This window comes from Trichomonas vaginalis, chromosome I (assembly GCF_026262505.1).
Source record: "Trichomonas vaginalis G3 chromosome I, whole genome shotgun sequence".
Taxonomy (NCBI): Eukaryota; Parabasalia; order Trichomonadida; family Trichomonadidae; genus Trichomonas; species Trichomonas vaginalis.
This window is the reverse complement of record NC_067203.1, coordinates 24,598,329-24,612,666: the sequence shown is the minus strand read 5'-3', so window position 1 is coordinate 24,612,666 and position 14,338 is coordinate 24,598,329. Positions and strand designations below refer to the sequence as shown.

Here is a 14,338-nt window from a genome sequence, read left to right as displayed (position 1 = left end):
AAGGAGATATATGCTGATTATAAATATATAATAAAAAATATGAATATATGTATATGATGAGTATGTTGTATTTTGGCGCCATGCCGGGATATAAAATGAATTTTGAGACAAGAGGCGGTTTCGCGGGAAATTTTGGCGGGATTTTTTTCATTTTTTTAATGAATCATAAAGAAAACATCCTCGCTCTTGCAAAAAAATGCAAAGACTGTAAAAAATCTACGAGACATTGGTAAAATGCTTCGGTATGGATGCTCCTAGCTATTCCACTGTAACGTATCATGTTAGGATGTATCACTTCATGAACAAAAAGGCGCCCATCATAAAAATTGACAAAAAATCGCCGGATCAAAGAAAAATCAAAGCAATTCTTCAAGCGCTAGATGAAGACCCAAGAGCATCACTCAGAAAGATAGAGGAGATGACAAAGATACCACGTACAACAGTCAGTTATTATCTGCACAATTATTTGAACTACAAACTAGCGTATACACGTTGGGTTCCGCACAACCTTAATTCAGTTCAAAAAAAATCTAGAGTCCAATCTTCGAAAGAGCTCCTCTCTATATTGCGTGCGTATCAATCCAAGAAGTTTCGCTTTTTAGTAACAGGGGACGAGTCTTGGTTTCAATATGCAACAGAAGCCAAAATCATGTGGATCCCGAAGGATGAAAATCCGCAAACATTCCCGAAGAAAAAAATTGACACACCAATGATTATGTTGTCGGTTTTTTGGGGCGTGAATGGCATCATCGCAATTGATATTCTTCAAAAACCTAATACGATGAATGCTCAGTATCTAATTGACAATGTTCTTACTCAAATTATCAATTCTGATGAGTTTGAGAAATCCAAACAACAAAAACAAAAGTTTGCAATTCATTTTGATAATTCAAGAGTTCACAAAAGTCATAAGGTAATGAATTACTTGGTGGAAAACAATGTCAAAGTTGTTCCAAACCCAATTTATTCACCTGATATTGCACCCTCTGACTTTTATTTATTCGGCACGCTAAAAAAGAGAGCTGAAGGACGCGAATTCGCGAGTCCAGATGATCTTGAAAATTTTGTAAGAGAGCAATTTGAGCAATTTTCTCATGATGATTTAAAGCGTGTCTTTGAAGCCTGGATCGATCGCTGCGAACGCGTGATTGAATCCAATGGTGATTATATTTAAATAAACTTTATATATATGTAACTTGTTTATTTCTATTCGCAGTATTCAGGTTTGTGCTAAACACACCTTTGGACACCCTATATAAGACTAAAGATATAATTATCACCTTATTTCCAAACATATCTTAGAAGAATATGCCTTTCTCTTTGGTAAAAGAACGACATCAACAATAAATCTCTGATCTTTTATGGCAATGACAAGTAGAGCATACTGCTAAGGTTTTTTGATAAATTTATTTTCAAGCAAACCTTTCCAACAATATGAAAAGGATAGAATGAAAAGTTTAAATAGGTATATTTTAATGGATAAGAAGTATTTTATGATCAATCTATGTTGTTTAGGTGTAGTAATTGTTTTGTTTAACTTAAATGAGTATCAAATTATTGTAGATTATCTCAATAAAAGTGGATCTATTTAATTAGCAAAAAAGCATTTGTATATGTTTTGACTGTTTTTTCGGGAGCTATTTTTCTTTCAAATCTTAAATATTTGAAAAAAAAATTATATTAATCTTGTTAATTTTATGTAGTTACATTGCATACTGATTTATTATGAATTATTAAATCAATCCCTCGTTTTAATTCATGAATTTATGTTCAAATTTTATATCAAAATTAAATAATTTTGAAAAATTCAACAATTTTTCACTATTTTTTTTAGAATTTCCAAAAAATTTACGAAATTCATGTTCATGAATTCATACTGTTTGCTAATGTTACATTTAGAATATATCAATTTTAAAGTAAAATTCAATTTTAATCATCTAAAAAAATTATTTTTCAAAAAAAATGTCTCTAATTCTTCTTGTTGGAGTTCCAGGTTCCGGAAAAACAACTTTAGCGAACAATCTCAAGAAAAGGTTTGAAGAAATGAAACAAGATTGTGCAATCGTCACAGAAAAAGGCCCAGAAGCAGGAACTTTCGATTCATCTAACAATGAACGACTCGGAAGAAGTGATTTTAAAGCTGCTGTTGGTAGAATGCTCAGCTTGGAGAGAGTTGTTATCTGTGATGGAATGAATTTCATCAAAGGCTTCAGATATGAGATCTTCTGTCTTGCAAGAGAAAATCATCTTAGATGGTGTGTCGCCTTCTGTGATGTTGATGATGAAACAGCATTTAACAGATCCCAAGAAAAATACCACAACGACAAAAGATTGAAAAAACTTATTGGAAGAATGGAGAGACCATCAAAAACTACAAAATTCGATAATCCATTGATAGTTGTAAAGGATGTAAATAGTCAAGAGACAATTGATGAGATTATTAAAGCAGCATTAAATAAAAACGCAAAGTTAATTCCAAAGAAAGCTACAACAAGCTGTGCAGAGACTGCTCACTATAATGATAAAGTTGATCAATTAATTAATCAATTTTGTCAAGAATTAGAAAAAATTCAAGCAACAACACCAACAGGAACACCAATTACAGTTTGCGGTGCTACCTTTACACCTAAGAAGAAGTTTACATCCGGTCATCTTAAGAGTGCTAGAAGAGAATTTGCTGCAAGAGCTAAATCTCTTTCCGAAGATCAAAATGTAGTCCAAATATTTGCCGATAGCTTAGAAGTTATTCATTAAGCATCAAATTCGAGTTTTTTTAATCTATAATTTTTGTTAATTTTAAACAATTAATAGTTTCGAACAAAATATATCAAAATGGATCATGTACATAACGATATTTACTTCTATCATAATAAAGAAATTGAATTTTTAAATTTGCAAATTTTTATCAAATTATTGGCGTTTTATTTGAACTCTCTATCATTGGAGACCATGGGCAAACATTTTGATATGTGATTCCATTATAAATGTTCGGAATTTGAAAAGCCTGATTTTGGATCCAAAATTTAGATCATCAACCTTTGCAAGATTTTAAATTTCGGCAGCATACGAGAGTGATTAACAGAACATGCTTATAAACAGATTGTTTGACTTCCCCGACTAAGGTAGTCACAAAATCTAAGTAGTGAGGCTCTCAAAAATTGAACCGTACTCCATGCAAAATTTGTGTACCCTCACTACTTAGATTTTGTGGCCTTCAATTGAGAGGTTAGTTTTGATAGAGCAAGTTATAAAATTAAAAGGGAAAAATAAATAAAATTTAAACATTTAATTATATATAATGTAAGGAGTGTAATTCCAAATTTTCTAAAAACTATTCAAATTTGAGCATTTTTTTGGAAATAGTAAATCTAATATGTACATCTAATAACAACATGATTCATCACCTTTTCAAGCTCTGCAGTCAATTTTTTGAAATTTGATTGAAATAAATATAGCGAAAATTACATTTCATTAGGGAATATATGAGTTTCTCTGGAAACAGGCTGATAAATTTTAAATTTTGTCCAATCAACATGAATGCATTGAGAAATTTGGATTGATTTTCTGGTAGAATCTGGAACAATTCAACCATGTATAAATGGATCATGTAATCATCATGAAATGTTAGTGTTAGAGTTCAAAAGAAACAGAATGAGTGGAAATCAAACACAATCTGAATAATTTTAAACGTATACAATCTTTAAGTTTGTATTTTGAATTCTACATATATGATTGTGTAATTCGTTCTTTCAAATTTTCGGATTCAGGCATGTTTTGATAAAATTCATTCCCAAAAACGTCAATTAACAATTAAATTTAGTGTATTTTAAATATATATACGTATTATATTTTATAAATTATATTAAATTCGCAAAATTTTAAGTTTTAAACAAAAATAAAAAATGTTCAAAATATGAAATTATGCATAGGATATTAAAATTTACATGTTAGCAATTTTTTGAATTGCTTTCAATTTTCATATTGAAATTTTTAAGATTTTTTCTGAAATAATAAGCAAGAATATCAACCTAAATAATATTAAATTCCATGCGTTAATTTCCCCTCAAAAGTCATTGACCGCCTCTCAATCTAGATTTTGTGAGTACTTTAGCAAAATTTTCAATAAATTGGATCACTGATTTTAGTTAATACATGTATGATAATTATTTAAAGCTTGGACATAAAATTTTTCCGTATCGCATGGTTTTGAATATACATTCAATTTTTTTTTGAGTATGTAAAATTTTAATATTTTTATATGTCTGAGCCAGCACCTGAACAAGTCACACCAGAACAACAACCAGCAGCTCCAGAGGCTACACCAGAGCAGAAGCCAGAAGAACAACCACAACCACAGCCACAAATTCAATATCCAGGCTACATTCGTAATTTAGCTACTTGGGTTGACTCTCCACTTCCAGATATCATGCTTTTCTTCGATAAGGATGGAAAGGTTATTGAACCACATAAGAACAACTATTATCCACCAGTAGGAAAGACAGTTTACGATAGAAATGGAAATCCATTCAAGGCAATTTATCCAGAACCAGAAACAGTGCAACAGAGAGCTATCCAGGAGTCCACTAAGTTCGATCAAGAAACATTCACGCCAATGACAAAGAAAATGGATGATTGGTTCCAAGCTCACGGTCTTTAAGTATTAAATTTCATTTATTAAAATACTATTATTACAATTCGCATAATTACTTTTTAAATAAATTACCAAAATAAATTTTATTGATATTTCATAGCAGATCTAATCAATTTCTAATATTAGTAATGAACAATGTCGATCTATATTGTAATAATATCAATTCAATATCTCATATAATTTTTTTGATGAATTAAAATGAAAACTGGAGTATCCAAGGGCATGCATTATAAGATAGCATCAAATACTTTTCTTGAAATATTTGACTGAAATACACAAACTTGAGATTTGATATTAAATTTTCCAAAAGGAAATTAGAACAGAGAGATATGATCGACAATATCAATGCCAGAACCAACAAGATATGATAGATCTAAAGGCAATCAATATGAATATGATAAAATCTTTCTTGATCATGTTAATAATCTTATCATTTCAAAAATCACTTTCTAACGTATCATACAATGTACTATTTGTACGAGAGAGGAAAAATTAAGACTTCCCCAAAAAAAATTCGTTAACCCCTGAAAATAAGAAACACATCTCAGAACCGTCACTTTTTTAAATTAAGCTCTAAACAGAACATAACGAAAAATGCAAGACAATAATCATCGCCAAGGTTCAGGCGGTCATGAAGACGAATTTTCTCGTCTTGAAAAGCAAATTTCCAGGAGTGATCACGTTTTGCATTGCTTAACGCGTAATCAAGCTTATATCGAAGAGCTTCGTTACATTTTAAAGCAAGCTGCTACACAGATCCAGCAAGTAGCTCCATCTTCCGATAATTTATCAAACACATCAAGCGCTTCTCCCATTGAAAATTCAAATAACAACGACAAATCAACATCATCTCAAACAATATACGATCAGATATACGAAAATATAAAACAAATCATTTATAGTGTTCCGCAATCCGAAGAATTAAGAGAATTTTTACGGAAATTACACCAACATTTTGCAGATATCCTACTTCTAAAGAACCAAGCTCAATCTTCTCGTCTCCAATATAACCAGCCCCAGCAAGAGACACTAATTAACTTCCTAAATAAGAAATTCGAATTCGGAATTGATCATGCACCAAAAGATAAATGCGACGAAGTAGGGAATACGTTCAAAATTTCGCAAAATGCTGTATCTTCTAAGTATCACAAACTGATTGATTCACTCGCTCCGTCGAAACAAGCACTTTCTTACATAGATCAGAACATTGATAACGAAAATCCAATTGATTCATTGACAGAAATGTATAACGACCTCGAAGAAACAGAAAAGGAGTTGACAAATGAACTCAAAAGTCTCGAAATGAACGCAATTTTGTATAACGATTATATTAACAATCCTCCATTCGATATTGTGAGAGAATCACCCGAATATCAAGAATATCTTAGAGGTTCGCAATATATTCTACCAAAAGTTCGCTCAAAAGCCGAAAAAATGCAAGAAATTTATTCAATTATGTTACAGAAGCACAAAGAATTAACAGAAGCACTCGTAAATACAGACTTTAATCCTTCCGATGAAGAATACGCTAAAATACTTCAGGAAGAAGCAGAAGTTACTGTTCTTCATCGAAAATTAATTTTTGTAAAGGGAATTGTCAGCCAACTTAAGTCACTATTCCCAGACAAAAGCGCTGATTTTTGTAAGCGAGACAGGAAAGTTCTCCAAGACGCAATTTCCGCATTTGATAAAAATAATTTGGAAGACGTGAAGAAAATTCTTTCAGATTACAAGAAAGAGCTTCCAGGCATCCAAGCATCCATCAAAGAAGAGACATCTCAGATAGAAAACTACGGGGCGAGCCTAGAAGAGCAACTTCCAAGTTTAATGCGAAGACATACAAAACAAATGGACCAAGCAACAATAAGAGGGCTTGAGCAATCACGTGAGAACGTGAAGAAGGCCAAACAGTCCATAGAACAGGCCGAGGAACAAATGGAAAGCCAATTCAAAGAAATTAAAGAAAGACACAAAAATCTTTTAGAGGGAAACTTTTCAATTAACGCTTTCCCACCCAATCTAGACGTAATAGTAGAGAATACACAGAACAGATTGGCAACTAAAAGATGGTACGAGCGAAGAATCAAAAATTTGGAAAAAGAAAACGAAGATATTAAAACGAAAATCGCTGAAATGAAGGAAGAAACAGAACAAATAAGAAGTGAAACCAAGGCAAAGAACGAAATCAATGATTCTATGAGGAAAATGAAGGCTAAGAATATTCCTCACTCATTAGATGAACTAAAGAGCATTATTGAATGCCCATTATGCGGAAAACCAAGAGATACTGTTGTATTAGCTTGCGGACATACATTTTGCTCTTCTTGTGCGAAAGGATTTATTAGAAATAGAAATTGTCCATCATGTCAAACAAGATTTACACAGTTTGATATTAAAACATTCAAATATGACTAAATGTTTTATCTATTTTATTAATTTGCTTTTTTCATTGCTTGAATTTTAAAATTATAAGTAGTAGGATAGGATGGGTTGTGTGACTTTTTTTGTAAACGTAAGAATTCATACAATATCGAGCGATTTTGTATCATTTTTTTTAACATATTAATTAAAAAATATATGATTCTTACGGTTTTATTCTTACGTTTTTGAATAAATCAAGATTTAAAAAATTTTCAAAATTGTAAGACATTTACACTCAGCCCATACATAATGAAATAAAAAATAAAAATATATTTATTTATAAACCATTAAAAAAATTAAAGTTATTTTTAAAATAATTTTTTTTTATTCTTACATAAATGACCCAACAAGTAAAACCAGATAAAATAGATTATCGAATTTTAGAGGATGGTGTTCCTGTTTATATTCAAAGATTTAAAGGGAAGCAATATTATAGAATTGTTAATCCTGAATACATAAAACATTTATTTAAAAAGGAAGACTGTGAATTATTAAACGTTAATGAATATGAAACCAATAAATCAAAATTGAAATATAAATATATTGGAAGTGATGAAAGATGTAAAAATAAAGATAAAGTTTATACAGTTTCATATAATGAATGGAAAACCAATAAGATAAGAAAACATTTAGGAGATTATGGGAAATGTTCTGAATTCTTTAAATCTAGTATATACGAGAGAGTAAAAGAAATTAGAAATAATTATTTTCATGAATGAAAAATAAACTTTAAAAATTCATGTCTTACGAAAAATTAAAACTTAGTTATGTTTATTATTTTATTTTTTTATTTTGTATGAAATGAGCGTCAAAACTAACAACGTTAAAAAATTAGGATTCACAAACGAGGAAATAAAGGATATATTAGATGAGATGTGTTATGAAGTTAGTAAATATTATTTAAGAAATTGTCAAAAATTTGCCGAGTTATTAAATAATTTAGATTATGATGGAAAAATGAATAAAGATGATGTTATAAATTTCTTATATCCCACATCTGAAGAAGAAAAACCTAAAGAACCTGATGTTTTCCCTGAATATTATGAAGAACGGATTAAAGATGATGAATACGATGAAATTGAAAGACTGGAAAAAATAAGAGATGAAATAGATGAAAAAATTAAGGAATTAAGAGAAGTTGAAAAATATAATGAAAATGAAGTAGAGGGTTTAATGAATATCCCAGCTTCAGAATCAGCAGTTCAGAAATCTCATGAAGAAAGATATAAAAATTATGTCTCAGAATCAACACAAAATTTATTAGATGGCGAAATAGATGAAACACTTTCAGAAGAAGGTACTAAATTTATACGTAAACATAAGTTACAATTTATTGATAATGAAAAATACCCTTGTATCTTACTTTCACCCCTCTCGATTCTGAGAAATTCAAAAAAGCTCTTAAAAACGTGACATATGCAACTAATACGATTAAGAAAGAAGATCATGATATTTACACAAATTATTATTTAAATAAATGCACAGGTGTTGATAAAGTTTTTGATTTATTAGATAAAATATCAAAAGAAACCATTGGAACCTATAAAATTTTGTGTGATTGTGGTTTCATTATTGAAGATACCAATAATGTTTCATATGAAAGAACAGCACCGAAGGAAGATGAAGTGGAAAGGTCTATACCATTCGTTATTAAGAATATAAAAGATATGAAAACGTATAAGCATTATATTTATTCATTTATTTCAGAAAAAATGGAAGCAACCCATAAAACATCTTCTCATCATTTTATAGCTATTCATACATTCCTTTTCAAAGTTGTGAAATTAAATAAGACAGGAATTAGATTTAATGTATCAGGGTACGCATTCTTGAGTAAATTAAAATGTATTCGTCACGTCGCGCAGATGATAAAAATTTATGTGTTCTTAATTCATTTTATGGGCTTTAAAAAATAAACTTTATTTTTATTTATTTTAATTTTTTATTCTTACATAAATGAACAAAAACGGAACAGCTAAAATGAATGATAATCAAATTAGAGCAGAAGTAGAAGGTTATTTAAACGCTTCTATAACATTCCTGATGGTGTTAATCCTAAAACTCGTAGAAGTTATTTAAATGAAGCAATAGATTCATATGAAGGGTTTGACATTTCATCAGAAAGTGAGAGATTAGCGAGAATGTTAAATGTTAATATTGATTTCTATTATTGTGATCCTCAACCAGAAGACGTGGACATAAATAAGGTAGACTTTCCATTAGTGGATTCAATAATGATAGATCCAGAATTTGAAACAATAAATATTTTATTAACACAGAGTCCATGTGGAAACTTCACGCTGACAGAATAACAGACGTTGAAGCACTCACCGGCTATAGAGTTTGTCCATATTGTAAAGAAGAAGTTTATTCTATCCGTGATGATCCAGAAAGGAAAAACCAAAGAAGATTTTTAAAGCATTGTGAGAAATGTAAAGAAAATAATGGAAGATTAATTCAAGACGTTCAATTGCAAAAGACACAGCAACCATATGCACCACATATTACGAAACAGAAGATATATCAGTGGTTATTAGCTCACAATTTGCAGAAATATTATAAACCGACAAGATATTATATTACTTTTGACTTTGAAACATTAGAGACTAAAGAAGAATTACAACTTTCTGAGTGTGCAACTTTGAACGCTTACTTAAAACCATTCATGGTATCATCAACGGTTAAATTAAATGATAAAACATATACGAGGAATTTTTGCTTAACTTCGAGTGATTCTTTTATTTCTGATTGGATTGAGTTTTTATTTTCAACCTGTTCATTAGTTGCTAAATCAAATATTGAACAATATGAAGAATTAATGAAGTCGCAAACGGACTCTTTGAGTACTGAAGGTCTTTCAGACCAAACGGCGGGGACTTTGTCCCATACATTAAATGAAAAACAGAAGGAAGCATTTAAAGAACTTCTAGATGAGGAATTCAATAAAGTGAATATCATAGGTTTTAATTCGGGAAAGTTTGATTTAAATTTAATTCTTCGTGATTTAAACACTGCAAAATGGAAAATAAAATCAATGCTGGGTTCATCTTCACAATTTAAGCAAATCATTGTAAAGAAAACAAACGTTCCATATGAATTGAGATTTATTGACATCAGAAATTATATAGCGGGTGGGACATTAGACCAATTCACTCAAGATTTCGGAAACAATAAATCACGTGTTAAATCCTTTTTCCCTTATCAATTTATCACATGGGAAAATTACGAAGAAGAATTATATAAAGAGGAACCATTCACGAAAGATTCATTTTATTCAGCATTAACTCAAGAAACTATATCAGATAGTGATTATCAAATATATCTCAATGATGCTAAAAATTTTAAGAATAGATTAGAATATTTTATTCATTATTGCAATAAAGATGTTGAAATTATGATTGACCCAATCGATAAAATTATTGAAGAAACATTTGTTTATAAAATTGATATGCTTCATAATCTTTCTTTATCATCGAATGCTTCAATGATTCGTTACGCTTTAGCATATAAAGACTTTAATCCTAATGAAAATATCCTGAGGAAGAGATAGAATCAAGTTTTGAATTAACGAAAAAGTATTGGAAATATAAAATTGAATCATATAAGAAACAAGATGAAAAAGCAGAAAGGGATACTAAAAATAATGTTTCAATGGATGATTTTCAATACTATCACGATTTAATCCTTTCATCTAAATGCAAAATGTGTGGTAAAGCGTTTACATATGCAAATAAACCAACATTGGATAGAATCGATAATGAAAAACCACATACTAAAGAAAATTGTCAGTTAATGTGTTGTTATTGCAATGTCGTGAAATCAAATAAAGATGAAGATGTTCAACGTTTAAGAATCAATTTAAGAAATTATGCGTTAAAAAATAATTTACCAATGACATTAGATTCAGTTGAAGCTTATCACATTCTCCGTAATGGAATTACTGGTGGTTTATCAAATGTTCAACATAGAGTAAATCTTAAAGGAATCACGCACATTAATAAACTTTCATATAATCCAGAAACTAAAACTGTATCAAATGAGGACACCACCAACATCATGACTCATTTCGTTGGTGTTGACTTTAATTCATTATATCCTTCATCATTTTCATCTAATCCTCATGATTTCATTCAATATACTGACCATAAAATGTATATGCCGGGAAGATTGAATGGTGTTATCATTTGTGATACAGCAACAAAGAAAGCAAAAGCATTGGAATAATTAAGAAGAAAAATACTTTATATCGTGGCTGAAGTAAAGGGTCACATTGATGAAAAATACATTAATGATTACATAAACTTTTTACCGATAATAAGAAACTTAGATATTATCACAGATGAAAAAACAATTGGCAGTTTTATGTATAATTACATGAAATCAAACAATCTACCAGTTGACCAGAAACAGAGAAAATTAACTCAGTTAGCATCAACACACAACCAATATCAACCATTTTCTTCTTATTATCTTTGGTATCTAATCGACAGATTTCATTTTATCATCGATGATATTCAATCAATTTTAACATTTACGAAAAACACCTGTTTTAATGAATTTGCGAACAAATTTATGAACGAAAGACAAAAGGCTGAATTAGAAGGAAATAAAGGAAAAAGTTTATTTTGCAAGATTTCGCTTAATGGATCATATGGTTACGATGCAATGAATACACAAAATTACGCAAAGACTAAAATAATGAATGCACAGAAGGCACGCGTTGCGTGTGTCATGTAAATGTCAAATAAAAATAAAAAACATAAGAGAATAGGTGAAGATACATATCAAGTGATGCTTAAAGATAGATTTTATAGATGTGATACATGTTTACAAGAGGCATTCTTCACTTTAGATAATGCTAAATACTGGTATTTAGTTTTCATTTATGATTTTATGTATAAATGCATGGATGTTAATTGTTTTCATTTCATTGAAGGTGATACTGATTCATCTTATTGGGCTATTGCTGGCGATCCAAGTCTTCCTAACACTCAAGCATTTCAAGCAATTGTTACCGATAAACAATTTTATGATAAAAACATTTTCAAATTCGCACCTTTTGATTTCTTCTGTTTTGATGAGAAATTTAAACCTAAATTAAAGAATAAAGCTGAAGAAAAAGCACATGAGAAGAAGTTATTGGGTTTAGCAATTGAGAAACAAGGTGATAACATGGTTGCTTTATGTCCTAAGTGTTATACATCATTCAACGGTTCAATTGATGGGGTGATTTTAAAAAGATTACACAAAAATGAAGGGTGTTAGTTTAAGACAAAATAAGCAATTAACACCTAAAAAATATTTGGATATAATAAATGATAAAGTGATATTTGATGGTCAAAATATTAATTTACAACTTAAAAACGGGTCAATGACTCGCCTAACAATCGGTAAGACTGCATTAACAGGAGCACACACTAAGGCTGTATGTTGTGAAAATGGATGTTGTATGCCATTTATTTAATACAATTTAAAATTTTATTTTTAATGAAATGCCACAGAAGAGACAAAAGGAACCGTTAATGATGGTTTTGATACTATGATTCAAAGAGGTGGGCACCCTTAAAACACTTATTTTATTTTTATATAAATGGATAACACAGATTTAAAAATTTTAATTGATGATTTAGTACTTAATCAAAATTTTCTTAGTTATTATGAATTAAAATCATATCTCCAAAAATATATAATAATATATAACGGGTGATGATATGGAATATTATTATCCATATTATAAAAATGAAATTTTGAAATATCATAATAAAATAATTTCTGAAATTAAAGACAAAATTAAAAATAATGAATATACAAAGGGAAAAACTAAATCACAACTTAAACAGTTGAAAGATTTCAAAAATAAAGTATTAACAGAAGAAGATATTGATGAATTATATAATTTATATAATCCTGAGCCACAAAAACCAAAGCCGAGGTCTAAAGTAGCAAATGTTCAACCGCTAAGGGAACAAAACACCCAGGTCCTTCAGACCATAAATGATGCACAAGCTTTAATTTATGATTCATTAGTTAAACCATATTCAGCCCAACTTTTAAATGAAGATCAACTTTTGGAATTCATCCTTCAACATAAACTCGAAGCGGGAAAGTATATCAAACCTTTATATACAGCATATTTAAAACATGAATAGAATACATCCAGAATTAATGAAGGGGGGAATGAAATCCAAAATCAAAGCAGATAAAATTAAACCACTTGCAACACCAAAACCTCCAACGACAGTACCGCCTCCTCCTTCAGTTAATCCTTCATCATTCACTTTATTATATCCATTTCAAACATTAAAGAAGCAAAAAGATTTTAAAAAGGGTTTCAAGATATTAAATAAACCAATTGACCCGAAAATTCAACCGTTAAAGGAAAAATTTAGTCGCCCTTCATTTGCTCCATATCCATATTCATACGAAATCGATCATCTGGAATATTCAAAAGGAAAAGTTACTTATTTATTTGCCATTAACATTAACACTAGATATTTATATTGCATTCCGGTGAAAGGGAAAACAGAACAGGAAACAAGAAGAGCTATTCAATACTTACTAGATCATGAAAGAGTAGATAATATCAGGGGTGATGGTGATAAAGGATTTCAGGCGGCTATGACTCATTATTTCCCACAAATTAATTTTTTCTTTTCATCCTCTCCATATACGTTTCATAATAAAATAGTTGATGCGGTAATGAGAACTCTTAGAGATGCGTTAGGGTTAACGGTCAGATATACTGGGATGGAAATCATGACTCCATCATACAACAGTTAGTATATTATTATAATAATACATGGCATAGAACAATAAACATGAAACCAGTGGAAATGAAAAATGATATTTCAAAAGAATGGGAATATATTAGAAAGCAAATGGAAAGGTTGAATGATGTTAAACGTGAACAAATTAATTCGGGGCTCATGAATTTTAAACAAGGGGATAAAGTTTTGATTCATCTCGATTATGGAAAAACTGATAAATCAATGACAAAAAGAAGACGAAGATTTGACACAATAGCTGAATTTGTTAGATATATTAACGGCAATGCATTAGTTTGAAGTTGACAATAAATTAATAGAAATTCCGATTTATTTTATTACCCCATTATATTTAAATAATATTTAATTTTTTTTATTTCGTAAGAAATGAGTGACAACAAAGCAGCCAAGAGTCCAGACGATGAATATAAAAAGAAACTAAACAGAATTAAATCAAAAATATACTATTACAAAAAGAAGCCACAATGCGGTGGGGTTGATG

The 14,338-nt window shown here is 29.9% G+C and overlaps 3 protein-coding genes and 2 pseudogenes across 5 annotated transcripts, besides 3 other annotated features; all 5 read left to right on the top strand.

Annotated features, from left to right (window-relative positions):
- Positions 1–1,254: part of a mobile genetic element that runs on past the window's edge.
- Positions 48–1,174, top strand: TVAGG3_1044400 (annotated as a pseudogene). Its single transcript has one exon. A coding segment is annotated over exon 1 (1,127 nt).
- Positions 1,227–1,254: a terminal%2Cinverted (terminal inverted repeat of Mariner transposon ID:TVAGG3_1044390).
- A 605-nt stretch (positions 1,255–1,859) lies between these two features.
- On the top strand, positions 1,860–3,259 carry TVAGG3_1044380 (5-carbamoylmethyl uridine residue modification protein; the record flags this gene model as incomplete). The annotated part of the gene is made up of 1 exon (XM_001584287.2): positions 1,963–2,754. The coding sequence occupies one exon, from the start codon at positions 1,963–1,965 to the stop codon at positions 2,752–2,754; it is 792 nt and encodes a 263-aa protein (XP_001584337.1).
- A 997-nt stretch (positions 3,260–4,256) lies between these two features.
- On the top strand, positions 4,257–4,703 carry TVAGG3_1044370 (uncharacterized protein; the record flags this gene model as incomplete). Its single annotated transcript, XM_001584286.2, has 1 exon — positions 4,259–4,657. The coding sequence occupies one exon, from the start codon at positions 4,259–4,261 to the stop codon at positions 4,655–4,657; it is 399 nt and encodes a 132-aa protein (XP_001584336.1).
- A 542-nt stretch (positions 4,704–5,245) lies between these two features.
- On the top strand, positions 5,246–7,066 carry TVAGG3_1044360 (RING finger protein-related family; the record flags this gene model as incomplete). Its single annotated transcript, XM_001584285.1, has 1 exon — positions 5,246–7,066. One exon carries the CDS (start codon positions 5,246–5,248, stop codon positions 7,064–7,066), a length of 1,821 nt encoding a protein of 606 aa, XP_001584335.1.
- Positions 7,067–7,787: 721 nt separating this feature from the next.
- Positions 7,788–14,338: part of a mobile genetic element that runs on past the window's edge.
- TVAGG3_1044340 lies at positions 9,029–10,909 on the top strand (annotated as a pseudogene). The gene has a single exon. A coding segment is annotated over exon 1 (1,881 nt).